At 41.5% G+C, this 25,697-nt stretch overlaps 1 protein-coding gene, 1 long non-coding RNA gene and 1 pseudogene across 2 annotated transcripts; 1 reads left to right on the forward strand and 2 right to left on the reverse strand.

Annotated features, from left to right (window-relative positions):
* The first annotated feature begins 968 nt into the window (after window positions 1-968).
* On the forward strand, window positions 969-2,764 carry LOC131241979 (pentatricopeptide repeat-containing protein At1g34160-like; annotated as a pseudogene).
* A 2,372-nt stretch (window positions 2,765-5,136) lies between these two features.
* Window positions 5,137-24,290, reverse strand: LOC131242154 (DNA-directed RNA polymerases IV and V subunit 2-like). Its single transcript, XM_058240604.1, has 8 exons — window positions 23,999-24,290; window positions 23,277-23,815; window positions 21,122-21,334; window positions 14,885-15,765; window positions 13,117-13,405; window positions 8,743-9,693; window positions 8,247-8,518; window positions 5,137-5,683 (listed from the first exon to the last, which is right to left on the reverse strand). Coding segments are annotated over exons 1-8 (3,648 nt in total). The 5' UTR covers window positions 24,000-24,290; the 3' UTR covers window positions 5,137-5,181.
* Window positions 22,114-23,270, reverse strand: LOC131242156 (uncharacterized). The gene is made up of 2 exons (XR_009169529.1): window positions 22,612-23,270; window positions 22,114-22,458 (listed from the first exon to the last, which is right to left on the reverse strand). It is a non-coding gene; the product is annotated as an uncharacterized LOC131242156 (long non-coding RNA).
* Window positions 24,291-25,697: the final 1,407 nt, after the last annotated feature.

A 25,697-nucleotide genomic window follows, 5' to 3' on the forward strand; every position in this document is an offset into this window, starting at 1 on the left:
CGAGAGACTCTAGAGGCTTCCGTTCCTCTTTGGTGCAGCACGTGTGGCGCGTGCTAAGAACCCTTGCGAAGGGCGTGTGATTTTATTACCTCGACCTCGTTTTGCCTTGTCGCGACTAAGGATGGCTGTACGGAGACACTCCTATGGCCCACATGCTTAGATGGTTCGATGATCTGAACCGTCCATGTATTCGTTACTAGTATAAATAGGCTATTAACTTGTAATTACGCTTCATGGATGACTGTAATCTTTAGTTTTTGGAATTTAATGCCAACCATTGAAAATCTTATTCTCATTAATCTAAATTCACAACATGGACAGTTCTGATCATTAGACAGATTAGTATGTGGGCCCCAGTTGGCCACCGATTGAAGGGTGTGGTTTTTAGCCATCCGCGGGGGAGCCATGGGCCATGGATCGGGCTAGGCTAGTCCACCAAGCCCAAAACCGAGCTAGTAAAAAATTGATTGGGTCCGGGCCCGACCTGCCCAGTTTGAAAAGTGATCCATGATCCTAGTCCATCCATTGCAGAAGTGGGTCACACATTCACAAAGAAATAGACAATTAGAAAAATGAAGCCAACGGTCCACATGCAAGATCCATGTGTAGCCTAACCAAGAAGACTGATCTGTCCATACATGCCAGGCCCAAGCCTAGTTCATGGGCCAAGCAATATATCCAAGCCGGTCCAACACCCAGTTGGGCCCATCCCCACCCCTATCTCTACAATACAAACTGTCCATCATGCTTTATTCGACCCACACACTTGATTTTTGGATCTGTCTTTTTTCAGTTCAAGCCTTAGGACAAGCTCTCCAAATCAACGGACGGTTAGGATAAAACACATAGCTCATGATGGGACCCACATAACTTGGTGACGTTAACACACTAGTCAGATCGGTGGTGTGTGGTACACCAACCAATCCGCTTCCTTATATTATAGTCTGATTTGCGTGATTTTACAATCAATGCCCATTATCGAGTCGATGTTACCTAGATGCATGGCGATTACGCACATGAAGCAGCTCCAAGCCCAAATGATCACATCTGGGATTTTCCAAAACTGCCCCTCTCGAATCAAGCTTGTCGAGCTCTACGCAATCTCTCTCGCTGGAAATCTCGACTATGTATGTGACCTTTTTCGTCAGATCGAAGAACTCATTACCAACGACTGGAACGCAGTCATCCGTGGCCTCACCCAAAGCGAGCCATCAGGTGATACCTTACCATGATTCGCCAGCCCCACAGACCCGACGCCCTCACGTGCTCCTTCGCCCTCAAGTCCTGCGCACGTGTGTTTACCCTCGTCGAAGGGAAGCAGATCCACACCCAGCTCGTCCGTCTCAACTTCGAAGCAGACATCTGGCTCCAGACGACCGTCCTTGATTTGTACGTTAAGTGTGGGGATCTCGACTGCACGGAGCAGGTGTTCGATGAAATGTCGCTAAGAGACGTCGCGATGTAGAATGCCTTGATAATTGGCTTGGCTCAAGAGAGCCGGCCCAGGGACGCATTGGCTCTCTTCAGCCGCATGTGGCTTGAAGGGGCGCAGCCTAACGAGATCACGGTCATTGGTGTGCTATCGGCCTGCTCATAGCTGGGCGCATTGAAGGAGGGCGAAGCCGTCCGTTCCTACATGTGCGATGAGAGCTTTAACACGAATTTGTGCATGTGCAACGTGCTCATCGCCATGTACGCAAAGTGCAGCTCCATCGACGAGGTGTTGTATGTGTTCGGTAGCATGGCCACTAAGAGCTAAATGACTAGGAACACCATAATCATGGCGCTCGTCATGCATGGTAGCGGGCCCCATGCAGTAGAGCTGTTTAGACAGATACATCCGACTGAGGTCGAGCCCGATGCAGTAACTTACCTCGCCGTGCTCTGTGCATGCAACCACGAGGGCCGACGACGAGCTCCATCTATTCAACGACATGGCAAGGTATAGTGTGGCCCAAACATTAAGCACTACGGGTGCATCGTCGATCTCCTAGGCTGGGCCCAGCGGCTCGACGAGGCAAACAGTATCATAATATCAATGCATCTGTCGCCCCGACGTCGTCCTCTAGCAAAGTCTCTTGGGGGCGTGCAAGACGTATAAGAACGTCGAGCAAACGGAGTGCGCCTTGCAGCAACTATCTGCAATGGGGTCGAACAGTGACGGGGACTACGTGCTCATGTCGAACGTCTATGCCGCATACGAGCGGTGGGACGACGTGGGGCGTATAAGAGAAGCCATGAAGAGCAATGATGTGAGAAAAGTCTCGGACTTCAGTTTCATTGAAATAAACGATATGATTCATAAGTTTGTGAATGACGATCATGGACACTCCGATTGGAAGGAGATTTATAGCATGTTGGATGAGATCGGATTTCGGATAAAGGCATTTGGGTACTTGCTTAAGACGGATTTCGTGTTACATGACATTGGAGAGAAGGAGAAGGAGAATGCTCTTTTCTACCTAGTGAGAAATTGGTTGTGGCATACGGTTTACTTAGGACGAAAAGTGGGGCTCCAATTCAGGTGATCAAGACCCTTGGGATTTGCGCTGATTGTCATGATGTGATTAAGCTGGTTTCGAAGATCTATGGTTGAGAAATTGTTGTTAGAGATTGGGACCGGTTCTACAGGTTTACGGATGGATCCTGTTCATGTGGGGATTACTGGTGACGGATCTGGACTAGATGGAATTACTCGTGATTATGAGCTTTTGGACACTGGCATTGCCTGGAGAAAGTCAGCCTGGCTTTAGAAAACCTCTGCATCGGGGACAGCGGATTGCTGGGTGAACTGGACACCACTTAGCTACGTGATGTCAGGACCAGAACTGTGTGGGGCCCACTGTGATGTATGTGCTATATCTACCTCGTTCATCCCTTTTGCCTGCTCATTTTAAGGATATGAGGCCAAACTTGAAGTGAGGATAGAACGGCCACATTGAAAACTTCACAGGGCCACCCCCATTGTTTTCGATATGATGTTTGTGTTTTCCTTCATCCAGGTTTACCTGACCTTGGGAACAAGTTGGATGACAAATAAACATCGCTGCGGGCACTGACGTCATGATACAACTGTTTCCTGTGGTGTGGTCCACTTGAGCTTTGAATATGGTGCCAAAAATGAGCTGACAAAATGGATGGTGGCCCCATGGAGTCCTGACACGGGGTAGCCATGTGATGTTGGGGTCACCACGCATGTTGTTGTTGGGATGTGGTGGGATATGATTGGGCAGATGGCATAGCTAGCTATCTACTTCAATTATATTCACTAATGTGAGAGAAATGACTTAACATGCATAAAATCCATGCCACTCGTGATGTACCAGATCCCTTTTGGGGCCTTGATCTCAAAAATAAAGATGATTCAACACTCAGGTGAGGCCACCGCAAAAGATCTATACCAGAAAACTCCAAATTCACATTGTATGGTCCACCTGAGTTTTAGAATACTGTAATCTTTTGGTAATGCTTGCATCCTGATGAGACTCTCAGATGATAGAATACTGTAATTTTTTGGTAATGCTTGCATGCTGATGAAACATCAGATGAATGGACTAGATGGCATATGTACACCACTGTGGGTCTCACACCAAACTAATTGTGGGCGTTCCATAACAATTATTTCCCATGGTTTGGCCTACCTGAGTTTTGGATGGTTATAACGAGGCGCTGTAGGTGATGGACAGGTTGATCGTCCGCTATTTCCACCAGCCATGTGACTGCAAAAGTAGATACCCAGCAGGTGCAGATTGCATGGTGATCCTACCACCACCAACATCTTAGGTGAACCTGTTGGACCTAACAACTTCCAAACATAACATACTTTGTGTGGCCATATCTTACAGGCACATGGCCCGATCAAATCAGGAACATGGCCCAATCAAACCCCACCACATATCTTACAGGCACATGGCCGGATCAAATCAGGAACATGGCCCAATCAAATCCCTCCACATCAGGTCACCACCGCATCCATTATAGCAGAGTCCATGTCCCAACAGAGGCTCCTTTGAAAATGCATTTACTCGGACATTTAAACATAGGAGCAGGAAATCCTTCACCACTTTTAGACGTGTTTTAATTGCTGAAGCTAGAAAAATAGCGCTCTTTTTTCATAACCGGTGGCTCTGACTTCGTGCAGCCCCACAGGACATTTTCTCTCCTGTTAGAAGATCCTAGTCATATAATGAAAATCAATCGTCGGAAATGCCCTTTCCAGCAATGAGGCGAAGTTGACCAGTTCCAGATCATCTAAAGACGAGGTGTTGAGGTATCTCATATCCAGTATAGGCCCAGAAGATGAAGAGGCTGGATCACCATACGGATACCAGATGACTCTGTCAGGGCCAAACAATAGAATGAATTTGAATTTTCCTATAATTTTCTAGGTTCGGGATTTATACAGCTTCGGGGTAAAGAGTCAACTATAGGACTATCTATGATAACCTATCAAAATCACGCATTATTTTCCTTATTGGGCATCTAGAGACAAATGCCGTCTGCTTTAAACAGCTTGCTGACTATCCAATTGGTTGTTATCTTGCAAGCTAATTTTAAAAAGGAGAGAGACCTCTTTATCTAAATGCATGCATACATGTTGATCACATCTTTTTTTTTTGTGTGTGCAAGAGCAGCAGTCCTCATCCATAACCAAACAATATTCCTACCAATTTTGCCTAATCGTAGCTTAAAATAGCTGAAACAACAGGTATCAATGATCCAAACGGCATCATCATAGCAAGCATTTCCACTTTTCTGTAAAATCCAGTGCAAGATCTGTGAAGGGATTGGGGCATTCAAATGATTAAACAACATTAAGCACTTTTCAGTGATAAAGAAAATACATTGCAAAGGCATCAATTGTAGACCAGTTTGATCACAAGAAAATCAGGTTTGCAAAGAGAAGGGTTAAAGAAATGCTGATTCAGGTTAGGATTAAAACAAAATCATGCATATAATCATCCCAGGCAGGTTCAGGTAAAATCATATGCCAGAATGCGTTAATGACTTGCGAGAAACAGCATAAGAGGCTATACATATCATCCAGCAGAGTAACTGACAGTGGTGAGGGCCGATAAAGAAGAAAAGCATATGCACAAAAGCAAAAGACCAACCGAAAAGAAGAAGAAAAAAACATAGTAACAAAGAACATGTTAGATAACAAAATGAAACCCTTCTGATTCAACAAACCTCAGTGTCAAATTTTAGACATATACCCATGCTAAAAAGCTCCTGGTAGAGTAATTTTGCACCATACGGCACATTCACCTTCACAATGTTTTCCGCAGAATCACAGAAACGGCAGAATGGACCACGGATTTTCTTTCCACCAGGCACAGTCCTTTGTATTACATTTGCGGCCCGGGTACATTTCTGGCAGATGAACATCTGTGAGAAGTCACTAAGCATGAAGAGCCTCTCATAAAGGTTGGCAGCCGCACCATGGGCGAGAAGACAATCGCGTTCCATCTCACCAAACTTGACACCGCCAAACCTCTTTCGATCGGCCACTGGCTGCCGAGTTAGAGGGTGAACTGGTCCAGTGTTCCTGAACTTCACCTTGTCCTCGGCCATATGAATCAGCCGCTGATAAAATGTTGGGCCAATAAAGATCAAAGAACTTAACATTTCACCAGTCCGGCCATTGTAAACTCTCTCACTTCCCCATCTTGAAAATCCGGCCCTGCAATGTAAATAAATTCCACAATACTGAGAAAATCAAACTCTGAAAGGGGAAACCAAATTAAGAAACATCCAGGCTTTGACGGAAAGAATTCAGATAGAGCAACCCAGGGCTTCGAGATTTCCATGAAAATGCCAGGGAGGTTTATGGATATAGAGCGGTGCTAGGTCCACATGCACCTCTATGCAGCCACATGCCAATCTGGTATATACAGAAAACATCCAAGCCATGTATGATGGGGATTACAATGGGCTGGGCCTGGCTTTGGCCCAGTGCTTGAACTGTTCCCGCCTGGCCTATTCAAAATTTTGATTTTGCTTAGCCCAGGCCTGGCCTGTTGACAGTTGCATCAAGTGAGCCCGAGCGAAGATGACCTGACATCCAAATCAGGCCAATCAAGACATCAGGTGGGGCCCCCATGTAAGATAACAACGGATGCTTCTAACAAAATTGCCAGCGGCATAAATCAGTGTACGTGTCCCATGTTATAAGTTGATCAGTCTAATGTTGTCCAGGTTATCGATGCCGGGCCCACCTGATGTCAGCTAGATGTGCCAACTTTGCACATGTGGCCATGACCAGATGTGCATGTTATAGCAAAGCCCATGGAAGATATTTTGTAGCAGTAGTGAATACTCATCATTTAAAATTTCCCATTAAATAAGCAATATACAAAACATGACCACCATATTCCTGGACATTCTTCAGTTAAGTAATCGTTAGCCAGTGTTTTAAATAATAGCAAATAGATTGTCTCATACTGCTCACCCCCTCTAAAGCATGCAGCCAGCTTAGGCTACGCACTGCTTCTATATTTTTAATCATAGGAGAATGTACATGCACGCCCACACCCACACCACCCACAACCGCACTCGTACAGCACAAAAACATTGCAGTTTCAGGGAAAATAAAAAATCACAAGCATGCAACTGCATGTGTGGTGGCCACCGCGCTGGGCATGCCATCCAACCAGCACATCAAGTGAGCCCAACCATGAAGATGGGTTGCCCCAAGACCATGCCTATCAAATCATCTGGGCGCACCATGGAAAACGATGGACAGCCACACAAGAAACTCTGTAGAGCAGCCCACATGATGGTTGGATCGACCTTCCTGGACTAGATGGGTTGGATGCCATGCCATGCCATGCACCACAGCAGACCCCTCACTACTAATTATTATGGAAAAAGCTTATTCCACAGCATTGCGTGGGAACGAAACTCCCAAAAAGGAAAAATCATAAACAAAAACAAAACAAAAACGAACATGAATCTTCATACAAACTGAAATAAAATTCAGGGATTAAGAACAAAAACATACCTCTCTTCAGCTCATACACACTGAAATGAAAATCAGATATTAAGAACAAAAACATACCTATCTTGAGCTCTAGAAGAGATTCAATCTAACCAAAAAAAAAAAAAAATCAAGTTCTACAGCCATAGAGACGTGAAAAGGGGGAAACTTGATTTCTCCTTTGTTTGGGCTCCAATGCCGTATAAAATTTAGCAAGATGTTCTTCTACTAGGGCTGATTGATCCCCTAGATTTTTGTCTAGAATGGTTGCATTGATTCAGAGAATTGAAGAGGCAGAATTTTAGGGCACACAGTATATATGGCTGAAGCATTAGGACTATTGAATGACATCTTTTGAGAGCTTTTTTGTTTTATAAAGGCTAGATTTCTCTGCTAGTTTACACCATTTAAAATTTGTTTCATCTCTTCAACCATATAGGCATACGCTTGGCATAGTTGTATGGATGGTTAGTATTTCTTGATCATTGTGATTCTGGAGATGTGCTCCATCCATGATAGGACGCACAGTTTGGATGGTCTGGATAAGCCATACATCAGTGCCATATGGGATGATAATGAGTTGCCAATTGAAAGTGCTAAACTAACATAAACTGAATAACTTAATTTTTTTTAGCTTTAAACCAAAATCTCCCATGGCAGACGCTACCTACGCCACAAACTACAACCAACATAGCATATGCAACACTTGATTAACTCTGTGTATGCTACGCCATGCTATGTAGTGCATGCTACAAATGCTATTTTAAATACCGTCAACAGCAAAACTTGAAGAGCCAACCTTAAGCAATAGCTAAAGTTCTTGACCACAATGCCCCTACTACAGATTTAGGAAACCATGGAGCTGGATGTCACCGTTCTTCCATCTTCAAATTGGGCCACTGTTACCAACTAGGGGTTAAACCCCTTGCATCAAGGAAGCAGGATGAGGGATTACCCTGTGCTTGCTTTGATTGTTGATGCACCTATTGAAACAAATTTCAAAAACCTACAACAATTTATCTCTGTAGCAGAGAAAGACCAATGGGATTATTGATCCTGATAATGATACAGTAATTTAAAATCCAGTATCAATGTCAAGAAGATAGCAATGGTTTGGGGTTTCTCGTGACCATGCGGCTTAGCTACCAATGAACCACATCCAAGAAGACTACAATACAACTGTAGCATCAATCACAACAAAACAATATTATATTTTACCATTCTCATTTCTATGAAGCTAAATGGTCAGAAGACATCTAGATGATACCTGTGCAGCTGGTCAGTTATGACATCAACAGAGGCAGTGGTGAAAGGGGTGGCGTATCTCATCGAACCACCGCAGGCAATTCCCTTACCCAAAGCAGCCTCAAGCAGCTGCCCAGGAGTTTGTCGGGTTGGAAAAGCATGTGGATTTATAACAATATCAGGAACAATTCCTTGAATTGTGAAAGGGAAATTCTCTTGAGACTCCAGGAAACCAACTACTCCTTTTTGACCATGCATGCTCGAGAACTTGTCCCCAAGACAAGGAGAGCGAACCTGCACCACAAGCTCAGAAAATCACATCCTGCAGTCCATAATCAGAATATAAAACTTAATGATGTACTTGAATGTAACAACTCTTTGGACTCACAGCAAATGCATAACTGACTCTTATGTCAATAAAGAGCAGTGGCCATGAGATGCCAGCTTACACAAAATACATACATGCAGAACTATAGAAATGAGAGAGAGAGAGAGAGAGAGAGAGAGAGAGAGAGAACCTGTCTCAAAGAGACTACTGCAAAGTTCTTCCCATCGTCATTTGCAGATAGTACAACTCTTTGTACCTTGCCTCTTTCCGTGTGTTTCAGCTTGATACTATGATCTGCTCCAGATTCGGCACCCTTCCCGATGACAATATCACCACTTTGCAGATTTGCACCAATATATGGGAACCCATCATCATCGAGACTGTCAACACGCCCTATTTTACTTTGTATTTTACAAAAATCCACCCTGTCCTTCGGTTTTAAACGTTTGGTCTCCAAAACCTCTTTGTTCTCGACCTCTGCTTTATAACTCCTATGATGTTCCGTTCGAAACATTCCACGCTCTAGTGAGGCACGGTTCATGACCAAAGAATCCTCTTGGTTGTACCCTTGATGAACATTTACTGCCACAATAGCATTTTGCCCATTAAAATATTCAGGCATGGGTAAAATATCCTTCTTGCCTGGTGTTTCTGGTTTTCCAAGGGAATCAGCTACCATGGTCCTAAAGAGTGGCCTCTGAGGGTAATAAAGTTGATGAGAGAGAGTGTCCACTCTGATATCTGGGTTTAGAGTGCAGAACCCGATAGCCTGCTGAGAATGCTTCTCAGATTGGTAAAGCACCCTCCTGGCAAAATTATGGTTCGCAAATGGTATGATACCACAGCTTAAACCCAATAAAAATGAGAGGTCAAGTTCACAGTGGCTGTATTTTGGGGATGAGTGACCTTTATCACCCATGAAGAGGTATTTGATGCCCCATGCTGTTAAACAATCCTCTTCTTCTTCAACACCTATAAGTTCTACAACCTTCTCATCCAAAAGATACTGGAAGGAGTAAGGTCCTCCTTTGAAATATTTGATGTTCTTTAAATTCTCAACAATCAAGAGTGGCCTCAAGATTCTTCCGGCATCAGAAAATATACGGACTTCACCCTGAAGCTGGTCCCTTTTGATTTCCACCTACAATAGAAGAAAAATTATAAGCATCAAATCTTACATTTAATAGTAGAATCAATTGAAAGGAGTGTATAAAATAAAGCAAGTTTGGTGCTTGCAGAAGAAACAGGCATTACAACCAAATTCAACCTTGAGTGGCAGTGTTCACAGTATCAGTATAGATGCATGTATCGCACCCTTGGGATACAGATACTAGGGGTGTCAATAGGCCCGGCTCGGGCCTGCAAAATCAGAATTTTGAATAGGCCCAGCCCGAAACAGTTCAAAATCTGGGCCAAGTCAACCCGAGGCCGGGCCCGTTGACTGCCATAACAGAAACATATCGGTATCACAAGGGAAGTATCACAGGTTCTGGGGAATGCATCACAGTTTCAGGAACTACAAAAGAAGTTGAAAGAATCGTGGGTACACAATACTCGAAACATCACAAAAAAAGGGGTATGCATAAAAAGTTTCCTTTGTATAGGGTCCTACAGTATTTGCTGTCGAACAAAAGTGACGCAGTTATATCCAAAATGAGTTCATCTCATTCATGTCCTACAACTAATTCAGATTAGACCATCCAAACAATGAGTATCAATTTAGATGCATGATGAACCAAAAATTATGCTTATTTATTTGACTATCAGAGTGGTGGGCCAACAATTTGGACAGTCTAGATTGTTGTACAACTATGCCATGCATACAATCAAAGAGTTACCAGCATTTTTTACATGGTGCTGAATTAACAAGGTAGTTTATTCTAAATGAGAAAAGATAAATTTTATATTCAAATTATGTAACCAGTGTGGATGTTTCATCAACAAAAAATTAAGCTTATTTGCTTACATGAATATCCGATTTGTGACATTTCTTGGCTGGTTAACAATGAAAAATATCCGATAGTCCTATTTCAAAAAACGAGTGTCCAGAAATCAGAGGTTAGGATTGTTCAACCAATCTGATCTTTGGACTGTTTTGGCAACAACGTGCCGCACAATCTAGTCAGTTTCATTTTATTTAAATATTTAATACGTGCCATGTGCACATTTTCTAAGTGCCTGTGTATCAAGTTCCATAGGTACTAGGTAGCCTGAGTACCATATAACTCATGAGAAAAACTTTTCTACTCTAATAGGTATGATGGATGATACACAGCCATTTAGAAATTACTTCAAATTTGCAATGTGGCAAACGAGTAGATATATCAAACTGTCTAGATTATCTTTTATAGCTTAGACGCATCATAACCTAAAGAAAATTAGGCTTATTTCATCATATCACAATCAAATTGGTAGACATTTATTGGACGGTTAAGAATGAAAATATCCACTGGTGCTGTATCAACAAGTGTCCACAAATCAAAGGTTGGGACTGTTCAAACAATCTGATTTTGGGACCAAAACTTAGTCACAATGGGTTCATACGTCAACTGGTTTAGTTTGAGTTAATATAAATGCCCCGTGCACAATTTCCAAGTACTGGTGTATCAAGCATCATATGCTGCCTGAGTATCCCGTAACTTCCCTTTCTAATGACAACACTGTTCAGGCTCTTTTAGGTGAAATGACAGAGACCGAGAGAGAGAGGAGCCTTTTCAGGCTCTTTTATGTCAAATGACATACATCAGAGAGAGAGAGCGAAGGTGCCAAGAAGAATAAGAGAAGAACAGGAGGAGAAGGATTTGCAGGCATGCAGTTTTCTTTCCCCCGAAAAAGGGGAATTTAGTTCTTTTGCTTGTTTTTTTTTTTTACGGAATTTTCAGAGGGTACAGTCTCTCAGTATTGTCAATACATATCACACGTATCAATGATACAAGGGAACTTTACGAAGCGATTTTGGGGATATATTGCATTGTATTGACGATATTGGTTATATCATATGGTATCGTCAATATATCATGCGACACGGGGGGATTTTACAGTTCCTCCTGTTTATTGGATTGGAGACGTGTGATACCAATAACTGATACTGTAAGCACCGGAGAGCAGTAGAGTACGGATTCGTAAAACATACAATAAACAAATAACAGGTATATGACGCTATAGACTCCTGCTCCCACTTCCGCCTGTTTTATACCGTATCTTAAAATAGACACTTCCCGTATCCAAATCTATTGCTGCTTTGCTTCACAGTCACACTACATGTAACTAACCTCTCTTAACTGCTTAATGTAGATTGCAAGTTTGACCACACCTAATTTGCAGATTCTACCACAAAATTGTGAATGATCCAACTGACCCTTGAGTTGTGTGTGCTACAAACAAAAAGTCATTCTAATTGGCTCAGTTTTGATAAAGATGAAACACTGACTTTGAGGTGATGTAGCAATCGAGATGGAATTAAAGCTAATTAAGAGGAACTTGAATACACCACCTATCAGATCTAGGGCCATGTAGAATTGCCTAGCAATCGAGATGGAATTAAAGCTAATTGAGAGGAACTTGAATACACCACCTATGAGATCTAGGGCCACGTAGAATTGCCAAAAATCTTTTAATTGCAACAGATAAATAAAGAAAATATAGAGAAGAGGACATTTTTTTAATTTAGAACAGTTTGTGTTTGTCCCCATGTGTGTGTTCATTCCTTGTTTGCATACACTGTTTTGAAAGATTTCTTTTTTCTGTGTATGTGTGTGCATGTGCATGCATGTGGTCCTTATGGTCATGAGTGGCAAGAAGAGAAAGGATAGAATTAGAGATGAATGCACTTGATAGAACTTAAGAGTAGCACCAATAGGTAATGAAAGGAGGGAAAGTAGACCTGTATGGTGTGGCCATGTGCAAAGGTGACCCAGAACTGCACCAGTTATGAGTGAGTTGGTTCGAGTTGAAGGCTAAAACAGCAAGGGGAAGAATTGTGGATGGAGGCATGGAGGTAGCGAGAAAAGATTCAATGATGATGATGACAAATACATGCATGCATCCATACATATCCTTGTTTGCATACAAAGTCTTAACTCTTAAATCATTACAATCCACACCTATTTCCCATTGTTCCACACATACACCTTGTCTCAAACAAATTCTGTACAATTGAATATATATATATATATATATATATGAAAGAAAAGAAATTAATTCAAAAAAAAAAAACTCTGAATACCAATAGAAGATTTGTATAAATAACTGGATAGGCGCATACACACACACATGCCCAACATGCAGCGCACGCACATAAACAACCCACCAAAACACACAACCACCCTCACACACACACCCACACCCACGCGCAAGCACACACGATCGCACAAAGGGAGATACATACATATATGAGCTAAATTTGCAGCATATTTTCTTTTTTTTTTTCTTTTTTTTTCTTTTTGCATCAGAGTAGTGCATGCTTCCACGGTACAATGGGCTGCATGCACCATAACCAAGCACAAATATTTTTACTGAATTCCAAACACCTGCAAACTGCATCAAGAGGAGGACGAAAACCAACCTTGGAATCAATCTGCTTGTTACGGCGCACATTTCTGAGTTTCTTAACAAATAAACTGGAATCTCTACAAACTCCAACCCAATTTCCATTCAAGAAAACTTTATCCTTCCGATTCAACAACAGAGTATCCTCATTCAGACGTTCCATTCCACAGCGTACCAACTTATCCAGAGGAACTTCCACCAAATTCGTGCTCACAAGACCGGTGACTGCCAAATTTTTTACAAGTCCACAATTTTCGCCATCTGGGGTAGAAAGAAAGCACACCTTTCCCCAGTAGGAAGGGTTCCTGCATGTAGCAAATACTGTGAGCTCAACTATATAACCGAGTATCTCCACGCATGCATCATGCAATGCACTTGTAAGATGGAAGTTTATATATCATTGACCAGGTTAGGTACAAAATATTGGTTCCAGATCTAAGGTAACTAGGCACAAAACATCAAATATTGTTTGCAGTATCCTCTCTAACATTAAGGACGAGGAAATGGATTCATGGTGCAAATGAGGCGGCTCAATTACAAGTCAGACTTCCAATTCGCTAATAACTCCAGCAGAAATCTGTACAGACTGTTACACCCATATTGGCACCTATACAGGGCCAACAGGCCAATATGGTCATAAAGGGCCCATTTCATTTCACGGAAACTTTTCTCTGGTTTTTTTTTTTTTTCACTTCTTTCTTCATTTCGACCATGGAGGAATCTTAAAAACTCATTTTATACTAGTTCTAAGTTATTTTGGTGATCAAAACACAAGATTTGAGTGCTATTCAATGCACTTAAGTTGGAATTAACCATTTTAGAAAAATTACAAGGGAAAAGCTATCTCATTTTTTTATCTTCTTCTTTTGTTGTATTTCAATATAATGGACCCTAATTTACAACACCATGCTTGGTTCCTGTTCGAGCTCACTGATTTGTCATCTTGCGTAGAAACCAGAAACCAGATACAGTCCGTAATAGCGGAATGGTGTAATAGGATTCATGTTGCTGACCCAATTAGTTGGGATAAGGCTTTGATGATAATGATACTTAATTTGTGCTCAACTAGGGCCTATTTGGTCGGCTTTCAACAGGTCAAGTAGACAGACAATATTCTTATCAAAGAATCGTCTGGCACACCATTGAATACATGTTAAAAACATTTAAAATAATTGGTGAATAATTATCATGCTAAAGATTAATGTATGGAGTCAAGTAGTAATAATTCAACTCGACTTCTCGGTTTAAAATAATAATAATAATTCAACTTGACCTTGTCAGTTTCTTGGATTGCATTCTTTACAGTAAATTGTTCAAATTTGATGATCAGACACCAGTCAAAAAAATTGCGATGATCAGACATTTATAAGAGGAAAAACGAAATATTGCAATTTTGCATGTTCCTAAATAACACTTGTATAGGATGAACAATCAAACGGAGAGTTAGGATCCACCTGGACAATAAACATGACCTATATTGCACAACAACAAAAAAAACCCGGAATTAGGAAATCTACATCCATGATACTATAGGATGAACAATCAATCCACCTGGACAATAATCATGACCTATATTACACTAAAAAAAACACTTCCCAAAATAATAAAAATGCAAAAGTGTTATAGATGGACAATATATAAATTGCACTAACTTTACCGGAATTAGGAAATCTACATCCATGATCCAACACAGCATAAGAACTGCCTAAACCTAAAATTTAACAACTAATAAGATCTAGAATGCAATAAATCTGCTGGAATAAGTTCATATATGTAGGACTTACGGAAATCTGGCATCTCCAGTAATTCCAGTATATGTGACCCGCTGACGTGTCTTCCTCAAGTCGCACATCATTTGGAGGGGGTTTGTCCTCCTCAAAGTCGCCACAATTCCAGGACACCTTTCATTCCGTTTGAAAGGATGAGACCATGATCCAGTTGAAAAGGCCCTAGAAAGACCATTCGTGATGATAGATGCATCGAGATAGCGTTCGATGAACTGCACACTACGGTCACCATATAGATCTCTCTGCATGGTTTTGACCATGCGCCTCTCAGCATGTTTGATGTGCACTCGCAACTCTCGTGCAAGCAACTCACCAGCTAAATCCAACCTTTTGTTTCTGAAATCATCTCTGTTATCACACTTTCGTCTCCCAGAATATGACAGCAAAAGACACTTCACCATGTATCCAAGAAAAAGAGCCTTCTGCCTGTGACCATTAAGATCGGGAAACAAGTACTTGTTAATGCATTCTTCTATCGACTCCTCAGGTGGAAATTTTGAACTTTTCACTTGTTTATCAATATATTCAAGAGCTTTTCCTTGTTTGCGAAAAGCTTCGCATATCTCATCAGCTTCATTAACTGTTGACAGAAGTATATTCACCAAGCCAGAGTCACTAATGTCAAGATCAATCATCTGGAAAATTTCTTTATCCGATGATGCACCAAGTGCAAAAAACATAATCCAGATAGGAACTGACTGGTATAAGAAATACACAGTGATGACTTTTCCTCCATTAAGACCATCAGCTTTTGGGGTTTCCGTGAGCTTAACAAAAAGTCTTTTCCTCTTGAACAATGACATGTATTGAACAGCCCAACTTGGTTTATTAGAAATCCAAAGTCTTGTTAGGCATCTTTCCTCCTGTGCAATAAAGGTCTGCAATTGACAAACTGAAATTCAAATTTTGAACAAGAAATTCAGAGAAGTTACAGTTGAGACCCCATCCATGTTACAGGATAAATAAGCCAAGAACAGTAGAATTAGTTTGGTGCTTCTTTAATCAAATCAAGCAAAAATAAATTAACACGAAGGGTGCAATGAACTGTGTAAATCTCATATGACAAATTGATGATTTGTTGCAAATTAGAGAATAATATATCCTTTAATTTAAATCACTTTGAAATAACACATTCAAATCAACTTTGAAATAACACATTCAAATCACTTTGAAGTAACACAATGCTTCAAAGTGTTCCAAAATTCTCCACATCTGATAAAAGGAAAAGAATCACATTCAAAATGGAGTGTTTATTCGCATTAAGTTCACCATATCCTCAGAAGTTCACATTAAGTTCCCTCTTTATCCATTGCCCTTTCACGAACAGCATGTGGAGCGGAATGCAATCCTCAGAAGTTTCAGCATGGTTTGGGTCATGCCGAGGTTGATGGGTGATCTTCTATTGGCATGGCCATGGGATGGTTTTGCAGAAGCAGCCTAGGGGCCTTCGGAGGTTAGGCCTTTTGGCTGGCCTGTGGGCTATTTGGGGAGAGAGAAACATAAGATGCTTCCAAAATGAGAATGGTAAAAGGAAAATGGTTTTTAGTAGGGTTTTGTATTTTTTAGTAAAATGGGCCACCTGTATAGGTGGGCTGAAAGATTGTTCTATGCTATTCTTTGTTACTTATGACAAAAAAAAAAAAAAAAGGGTTCACTATATCCCCAGATAAGGGCAGTATATATAAAGGCACTAGGTGCACCCAGGCAACTGCCCTTGGGGTGCCTGAAATGCATAGGCAGTTAGGCACCCCTAAGCACATGCTTGGAGGTTCCAAGCACTTTGTGGATGGGTGGGTGGGTGTGGGTACCAACAGGCAGATCACAATACTACATATTTCCAAAAACTCGCCAGGTCTAGAAGGCGGACCAACCACATTGCAGTCATCAACAACAGGGAGAACATGCTGCAAGGAGAAGTAGAGATTAGCAACAGTGCGGTTTCTTACTTCAATGATGCATTTTTGTAACTCCATCTCGCTAGCTCAGGCTATGGAATTGGAATGTGATTTTGAGATTGAAAAAATAGGAGAAGCTTTTATTTTTTTCGTCTTTTTTCTTCCATTTGTTTTTACTCCTAGTGGGATCGTGCCTAGCCTGGATGGATTTCCACTTCTCTTTCTTCAAAGATGTTGGGATGTGGTCCAGGGAGATCTGTTGGCTGTGTCTAAAAAGTTTCACATTCAAGCAGCCATCATGAAAGCTCTGGGATCCTTCATCGCTCTGTGCTGAAGAAAGATAATGTTGAATTTGTCTCCGAGTATAGGCAAAATTTGTCTCATCGGGTTTGCTTATAAACTGATCACAGAGGTGTTGGCCTCTTGATTGAGGGTTATCAGTTCAGTAATTTCTTCTTCTCAAAGTGCTTTTATCCATGGGAGGAGTATCTTCAAGGGTGATCCCTTTTTTTAGCAAATCAAGTGTTGGATGATTATTGTGTAAAGGGCAACAAAGGGTTTCTCTTCAAGGCAGATTTCGAGAAAGCTTCGGATCTGATGGACCACATTGGCTTTGAGCAAAAGTGGAGAGACCGGATGTGGGCGTGTATATCTTCACGTTGGTACTCAGTCCTAAATGGATACCCATTTGGCTTCTTCATAGGAGAGAAAGGTATCCATCAAGGGGATCCATTGTCCCCTTTTGTTGTACTCAATAGTAATGGAAGAATTATCCAGGCTTATCAAGAAGAGAATTAAGAGGGGGCTTATCAGTGGGATGCAATTCTGCAATCCCTTTGTCCAGGTCTCTCACGTTCTGTATGCTGAAATCATCATGCTTTTTGGAGATGGTTCAGCAGCAGATCCATGCAATTTCACAGATATAATGCTGGTTTTCAAAACTGTCTTGAGCTTGAGAGTTAATATGTTCAGAAGTTGCATCGCTGGGATAAATTGATAGTATTGTGGTGTATAGCTTAGCTTGCGAGATGGGTTGTGCTGTGTCTGAATTACCACTTAAGCATATGAGAATCCCAGTGTTCAGTGGAAGAATAGGAGCACTCACTTTGGATGGTTGACCAAAACTTTTAAATGGAGGTCGGCCCCTTGGAAAAGTAAGCTTCTATCTCTGGGAGCACAATCATGCTTATCAAATCAATGCTTACTATACCTGATCTATTTGTTGTTGATTCTAAGATGCCTGGTCAAAGCAGTCAGTCACGCAAATAGAAGTAATTCAAAAGCAGTTTCTTTGGAATGATTGGTAAGGAGCTCACAAGTATCAACTGATCATGTGGGAGAAGGTTTGCAAGCCAATCAGCTGCTCTGGTTTGGGTCTTTGAAGCATAAGATTGATGAATTTGGCTTTCTTTGCTAAATGGTGGTGGAAATTTGGCATTAGGAATCATCCTTGCTCAAATCTGTCCTCACAGCAAAATAGGGGGTTGCAGCTAGCGGCTGGGATATAAAACTGGGTTTCAGCCAGCAGTGATCCGAGATACGCCAAGCAATTTTATTGGCTCACAGTTTCGGAGCTGGATTATTCCACATTAGAGTTGGATCTAGCTCTAAGATCAGGTTTTGAAGTCCTCTCATGAATCGTGATAAACAGAGGAGCCAGCGTCTGTGATGCTTTCCATTGGTGAAATCGCAAAGCAATCTGGCGTCCTCAGTTTAGAAGGTATTTGAAAGAGGAGATTCCCCTCTTTGCACGCCTGTTAAAGATCCTAGATAGGGTGTGCATCCCAATGGATGGGGTGGATAGGTAATGCAGGGGCATTTTCACACCAAGCTCGAGTTGGGTGGCATGTGAGATGTGGGGCACACTTGGGGCGGGGCGGCCCGTGTGAGGCAGGTGACTCGTGTGAGGCAAAACCTGTGTGATGTGAGGCTCACGAGGGGAGTTCGGCCGAGGACCTAACCCATGGGAAGTGGAGCCTGGGTTATGAGATAAAGGGATTGATTTTCCACGCTCTATCAGTTCAAGCTTTTAGAGAAAGCAATTAGTTGTCCTGCATCGAAGTGGTATCAGAGCAAGGTATCTCGTGTTTGAGACTCCTCACCGAGAGTGATTAATGCAGGAGCATTTTCACACCGGGCTTGAGTGGGGTAGGCTGTGGGATGCGGGGGCACACTCGGGGTGGATGGCCCATGTGAGGCGGGTGACTTGTGTGAGGTGAGACTCATGTGACATGGGGCCCACGAGAGGAGTTCAACCGAGGACCTAAACCATTGGAGGTGGGGTTGGGCTATGAGATAAAGGGATTGATTCGTCACGCTCAATGCCTCAATCGGTTCAAGCATTTAGACCAGTGTTGTCATATGCGATCACATATGCCATAGTGGCATATGCGGTTTTATGATCATTAGGCATTATGACATGGCTTATGTGATTATACGATTGCTTATTCGATTATGCAATTGAATATGCTATTACGCCATCACTTGTGCAGTGAAAAAATGTAAATTTTTTGGAGGGTTGTGCGATGGCATATGCCATTATGCCATCGCATATGTGCACAGGCCCCTTGGGTCACATATAATCAGTTATACTATTTGACAACAATGCTCTAGACCCTATCAAACCCTCTCGATTAAATCACAGGTGAATGAGCCTAATGGGAGGATGGACAATTTCTCGCCAGCATTTAAGAAATCTGGTTTGCTCCTGTTCCTATGAATATCAGGCACTTGTATGGGCAGCAAGCTTAGATAAGATCAAATGGCGGATCATCTCAGAAATTGTGGGATAATAATTCCAAACAGATGCTATCCAAGTAGGGCAAACGAGGAGACCATATCTCACTTGTTGATTCATTGCTCTTTTCTCTAGAGACTTATGGTCAGAGCTTATTTCTTTATTCAGGATATCCTGAGGTTTGCCTCACCTTATGTTGGAGCTGGTCAGAGGATTGTTATACAATTCTTTTGGAAAATGTCTATTTTTCTGCTTTATGGCCTCTGGCTGGAAGAAATAACCAGATCTTCCCCGGTAAAGCAAACTCGTTCAGAGGCAAATTCAAGAAGTCTTGGAAGTTGGGAGCAAGCCGGCACTGGTTCAATCCTAATTTCAGGGATCTCTAGGCGGACTGGATTCTCAACAATTGGCAAGCAACTTCTCTTTAAGAATAAGGCATAAAGCTCTTGGAGGCCTCCTCAGGGGATGTTTGAAATAATTTTTGACGTCTGTTCATTTGTGGAACCCTGGGATTGGAGGGTCTCGTGCGAGACCATAGGGGAACGATGATTGTGGAATCCTCTGTGAATTTCAAAATTTCCGATTCAACTGCAGCAGAAGATGCAGCCCTATCCAAGAAGTGAAGTTGGCTGTTGATCTCAATCTCAATCCTGCAGTGTCAGAAGGTGATTCAGAAAGTGCTATTGCTTGGACAAAAGTAGCTTCATTCCCGTGGAGTATAGCTGATACTATTGGGGTCTCTGATCTCTGCAAAAATTGCTCCATGTCTCTCATGCTAATCCCAAGAGAAGAGAATGAAGAGGGAGATCTTTATGCTAAGAGTGGTGCTCTGCATAATAAATATTTATTGTTGATAGTCATTAAGTATTCCTTGTGAGGGCATGATGGGGTGTTATTTTACGGTTATGTGTGGGCTGGTGCCCTGGCTTTTGGGCTCGTTTATTTTTGGTTTATCTGTTCTTTCTTCTTTCTTTTTTTCTTTTTTTTTTTAGGATGTGTGTGCGCATGTGTTTGGCACATCTGTGGTGGGTGGTCTTTCTTTTTGTTACTGCTTTGCAGCTTAATAAAGTCTATCGCCCAATAAAAAAATTATCAAACGGAGAAGAAGACACCATTTTAGTATACTTAAAATAATTGACAAAAACAAGAAAAAAGGTAAAGAAACTAGAACATTTGGTTGCAGTCACCAACATGTGCAACGTGTTAAATAACTACTGCATACTGACTAAAAATGTCTACAAATACAAAAAGTGGTGTAAGCAACAAAATACTTTACATACATGAAACTTAGGGGCTGTCTGGTTACCATGAAGGGCATATATGATAGAGTTCGACAGCTCCTGGTGGGCTGTCACGATAACAGCCACACAACAGCATTTTGTTTATTGTCTTTTGCATCTTTCCTCCATTTTCTTCAAAAAAGGATTTATACCTTCACGAAAGATGTTCTCACCATGATATGTTGGCTAGATGACAGACAAAATGCTAACGTGGCTAATAATAATTACAGCTCATCGGTGGTCGTAGCACTACCATCTATTTTCTTCAAGTTGCTAAATGTGCCCTAGATTGATGGTGGAGCAGATTTAGAATTTTACTGACCTTTTCCATGCCCTTAATCAAAAAATACCCTCCATGATCAAAAGGGCAATCACTCTTCTCAAGCCTATCCAGCCAGCAAAGCTTAGATTTAACCATCACAGGCATCCTGCCAATAACAATGTCCTTTGTTTCTTCACTCAGCACCTTCTTACAAATATACTTTTCTTTCCCAGTTTTGCATTTATCACTATTGAGAGGCTCTTGAATATAAACCTGATAAATTCAAAGGATGCACAAAAAAATAAGTACAATGAATACCAAAGTGTAGTCCTTCACATATAGACAAACTGAACTTAGGGATTTCTTGGGATTTCTTGGGTGACGAGCTTTTAAAATTTAACATGAAATACTGCTATTCAACTGTGCTTTTCTGAAAAAAAAAAAAAAAGAGGTCAGAGGTATTTTCCCTGGAAATTGAGTTTGGGAGGTTTCCTTTGGCCATCCACTTTCACACGTGTGAGATGTAACCATCCATGTGTCTCACCGTCAAGTGGAAGTAGAATGGCCCAAATATCAGTTCTATCGCTTGTTTCAGTTAGCCTGCACCTGATTGTTTGTTGCTCGGCAGACAGAGCACTGACAGCTACATTAACACGTCCACAGAAAATGAGTTTGTTTCTTCTTCTTCTTCTTTTCTCTCTCTATCACTTCTGTTTGATATATAATTGACATAAATTGCACTAGTTAAGTTTCAACAAGCGAGGCTTTATTTGAAGAAAATAACCAGCTGCAAATTCTGATCAGGTTCATTTTAATTTGGATGAAACAAGAGTAATTGCAATGATGACAAAAGGATTAATGTTTCTATTCAGATGAATATTTTAATTGCTCACTGCCATGTGGCTGTAGGCAATAATTGTGCTCCACAGTGACTGTACGTCCAAATGCATCCTGAAACAGTAGATGCACTTAAAATGGCAACAACAAAGTGTGATTCATTTCCATACTATGAAAACCTTAGGTGAGGTTCAGATTGTGGAAGATGATTCTCGGAACACTATTAAAAGGGCAGTTTCTTCTTTTTTTTCTCTTTTTTTTTTTTTTTGGAAGGTTAGATGAAAATTTTATCAAGAAACAAGGGCAATTTCATTGGATCCCAGCAGTCAGAGGATATCCTTTACCATACCCAAAATGCAGAAGTTGGCTCCCTTATTATGAATTTCTTATGTACTAAGGGGAGCCAACCAATATCTTTTTCCCTCTTTTTTTTCAATCAATGGGATGCAAGACTGCCAACACTCTTGCTAAGCAAAGAGTGATGTGAGGCCGTAGTCGGTTCTTCTTGCCTCTTCTTTAACCCTTGTATCCTTAGTTTTTTCTTCAATCAAATCTTGTTACTGATACCAAAAGAAAAGAAAGAAATGAAAACAAAAACAAAAAAGAAAAATCCATGTCACGTCAAATTTTAGGACACTGCGTTAAGAAATGCTATTATCATCGTATGTAAATAAAACAATAAGCAGTCAATATTGTCAGCTTTTGATACTCACCTCAAATACAAATAAAAATTAGAACCATGGATAATGTATCACCAGGTTGGATCTTCCATAATATGAAAACAGGTGCATGCATCAACTGTGACCCATTCTCATTGAGGTGCTTCTGCAGATGAGAGCATTTAGCACATCCCACCATTTGCATTTTCCAGGATGCTCCAAACAGCTCCACTTTTGAAAAATGCCAGTTCCATTCTCATTCCATTCTAGTATACACCCGAAAAGTCCCATAATATTGTAATTCATATTACTCTGTTTTCTTTTCTCTTCTTTTCTCTTCTTTTGTTGGTCTACACAATGTTTTCTTTTTGAACAAACGTACTAATGCACCATTTATCGCAATAAAATCACATATATGTCCCACATTTTCGTTTTTGGGTCCCCAGGTGCGTTTGGTGGCCGAGTTATATGGAAGAACCAATGTAATTCCGCTATCTATCTATCACATTTGGCAACAACTGCATCCAATCAGAACAGAAACTACCTCTGTTGGACTAAGAGCAGGATTTAGGATCATTGAATATCCTGCCAAACGTACTATAATGAAACAACCATTTCTTGTAAACATGCAAAATAAGATAACACAGAAATTTAAATATTTCTAGATTATTGCAGATAGCAAGGACTCACAAGCAAACAATTCCTTCAAATTCGGTTACCTGCAACTTGACTTCGACTTTCATCCTAGATGAGTAGGTCATGTTCTGAAGCCGTGCATGCCTTGGCATCACCTTCAGCTCGTCCTGGGCCTTCTCCCCAGTCCAAAACTTTGGCTCCTCCAAAGTTACCTTCCCGAACGTCACCGATGCATGCCTCCACCCACCATCCGTTTTCTTCGATGGATCATACCCGGGTTCCACCACAATCTCGCCAATTGAGTCAAAGATCTTTTGAATCCCGTTCTCTGTAAATTCGTTGTATGAGTTAATCTGATGGCTGATCAAGCCCCACTCATCGAAGAAAGACCGGGCTGCATCTTTGCAGAACTTGGTCAAGAACTCCTCGCTCAAATCCAAGGACCCGCTGCTGCTGGCAGCGATATTGTCACTGCCATCGTCCATGTAATCGTCGATGGATATGTCAAGATCCAACGGCTCGGATGAGGGCGGGACTTTTCCATTGGCGGGCATCGGAACGTCTTCAAGTCCTTCCTCTTCAACTTCTTCGTCGCTGCTGCTTATATTCTTAGAATCTTCCACTAAAAATAAAAGAGCCTTTTTACCAAAATGTCACGCGAAAAAGGAAGCTAGGGCATCAAAGTCAGATTTTTTTTAGCTTTTTGAACGTTTTAGCCCTAATTTCAGCACGAATCGCAGAAGAAGATATCTTAAAACAACATGCATTGTAAGAAAATAGAAGGGTAAAATAGGAAGAATCTTACTGTCGAAGTCTTTTTTCCCGTGGAATTCTTTTTGCAGAAAATCTTCAGCTCTCTACTGAAAGGAAATTTACTAAAATGCAATGGGAGCAGAAAAGCTAGGGCATCGAAAGCAGAGATTTCTCGTTCAAAAGCAATGTGTGAGTGCTGTTAGAGCAGAAATGGCGTTCCTCAGTTGTTTTTGCGGGTAGATTCTATGGCGTTTCTCTGTTGTTTTTGCAGGTAGACTCTACGCCGGAGAGAAGGTAGCTGTGGAAATGGAAGGGGAGACTGACGTTTGCGAAATGGGCTTGCAGAACTGATCGGCATCATTTAAGTACAGTCACTTCACACGTGTGAACGGTCCACACGTTTATTGCATGCATTCGAGATAGGGAAGCGGGGATTGCGTACTAACTCAGTACGCTTCAGCCTGCTGAGTAAACTCTGTGGAGCCCACCATTGATTTAAGTGCATTATCCATTCCGTAAATCCGTTTAACCAGATCATTTTAAGTCATTACCAAAAATTGAATCATATTCAAAGCTAAAGTGGACCACACCCCAAGAAAAAGTGGAAAGAATGATGTACACCGTTGAAACATTCCCATGGGTCACAGTTATGATTATTTGCCATCCAACCTGTTCAAAAGACAACACAGACATGGATGAAGGAAAAAAAAGACATCAGATTGATGCGAAACCTCTGTAGCCTCTGAGAAGTTTTGGACTCCAGGGATTCAATTCGCAGTTTTTCGTATGGTGTGATCCACTTGAGATTTTTATATTATTCTATTTTTGTTGCATGTGCTAAAATTACATGTTAAAACTGATGGACGGAGTGGATGAAAATACTTAAATCACTTTGGCCCCGCAGAGTTTACTCAGTACACTTTAGACTGTCTGCTTTCTTTGCTTGGGCACTTTAGACGTTTTATCTGGGGTCATGGATCGATGATCCAGACCGCTTATATGATGGGCCTCATCGTGGATAGGGATTAAAAAAAACAAAAATAAAATAAAACTCTCGGGATGGAGCATTTCAACCCTTTGATCATTTAACTCTCTTTCTTTGAATAAGAACCGTCATCTTTAACAAACCATAGATTTTCATCCCTTTGATAGGATGTTCTAATATTGACAAATTCTCGTTGTCACTTATGTACAGTGAGGCCCATCATGTAAACGGTTTGGATCGTCCCAACATGATCCCAAATCCAACGGCTAGAGTCTCACGTAAAAAATGAGAACTGATTGCCTAGCAGGGTACCGCAACTTATAGCACCGACCATCGTTACCGCCAGAATGCCGCTTGTGATCAAAATCAGTGCCATTAAAGCCATAGGCCCCACCATGACGATCACCTGGTACGGGAATCACGCTGGTGTTTTGATCAAGTGGGTCACACTGTTCGAATCAATGGAAAACCAACGGTCTGACTCAACATATAGGTTTGGATCAACCTAGTTAGCGGATCAGTGTGATTTTAGATAAAGATCGTCTTGATGACGAGGCCTGCCACTTTCACGGTACTGATCTCCTAAACATGTTTTGTATTCTGGCGGAAAAATGTCACAATTTCACGAGCTGGGGCACATTTGCCTGTAGGTGACCAAGTAGCTTGTTTTGTCCCCGTCCACACTCAAGGGTGCTTGGGCATGGAATCAGGTTGTATTAGATGGGATGGAGTTGCTTTTTGGTGATAAGCGTACCTGTTGGTGGAT

The sequence above is a fragment of the Magnolia sinica genome, chromosome 4 (genome assembly GCF_029962835.1).
Source record: "Magnolia sinica isolate HGM2019 chromosome 4, MsV1, whole genome shotgun sequence".
Lineage (NCBI taxonomy): Eukaryota > Viridiplantae > Streptophyta > Magnoliopsida > Magnoliales > Magnoliaceae > Magnolia > Magnolia sinica.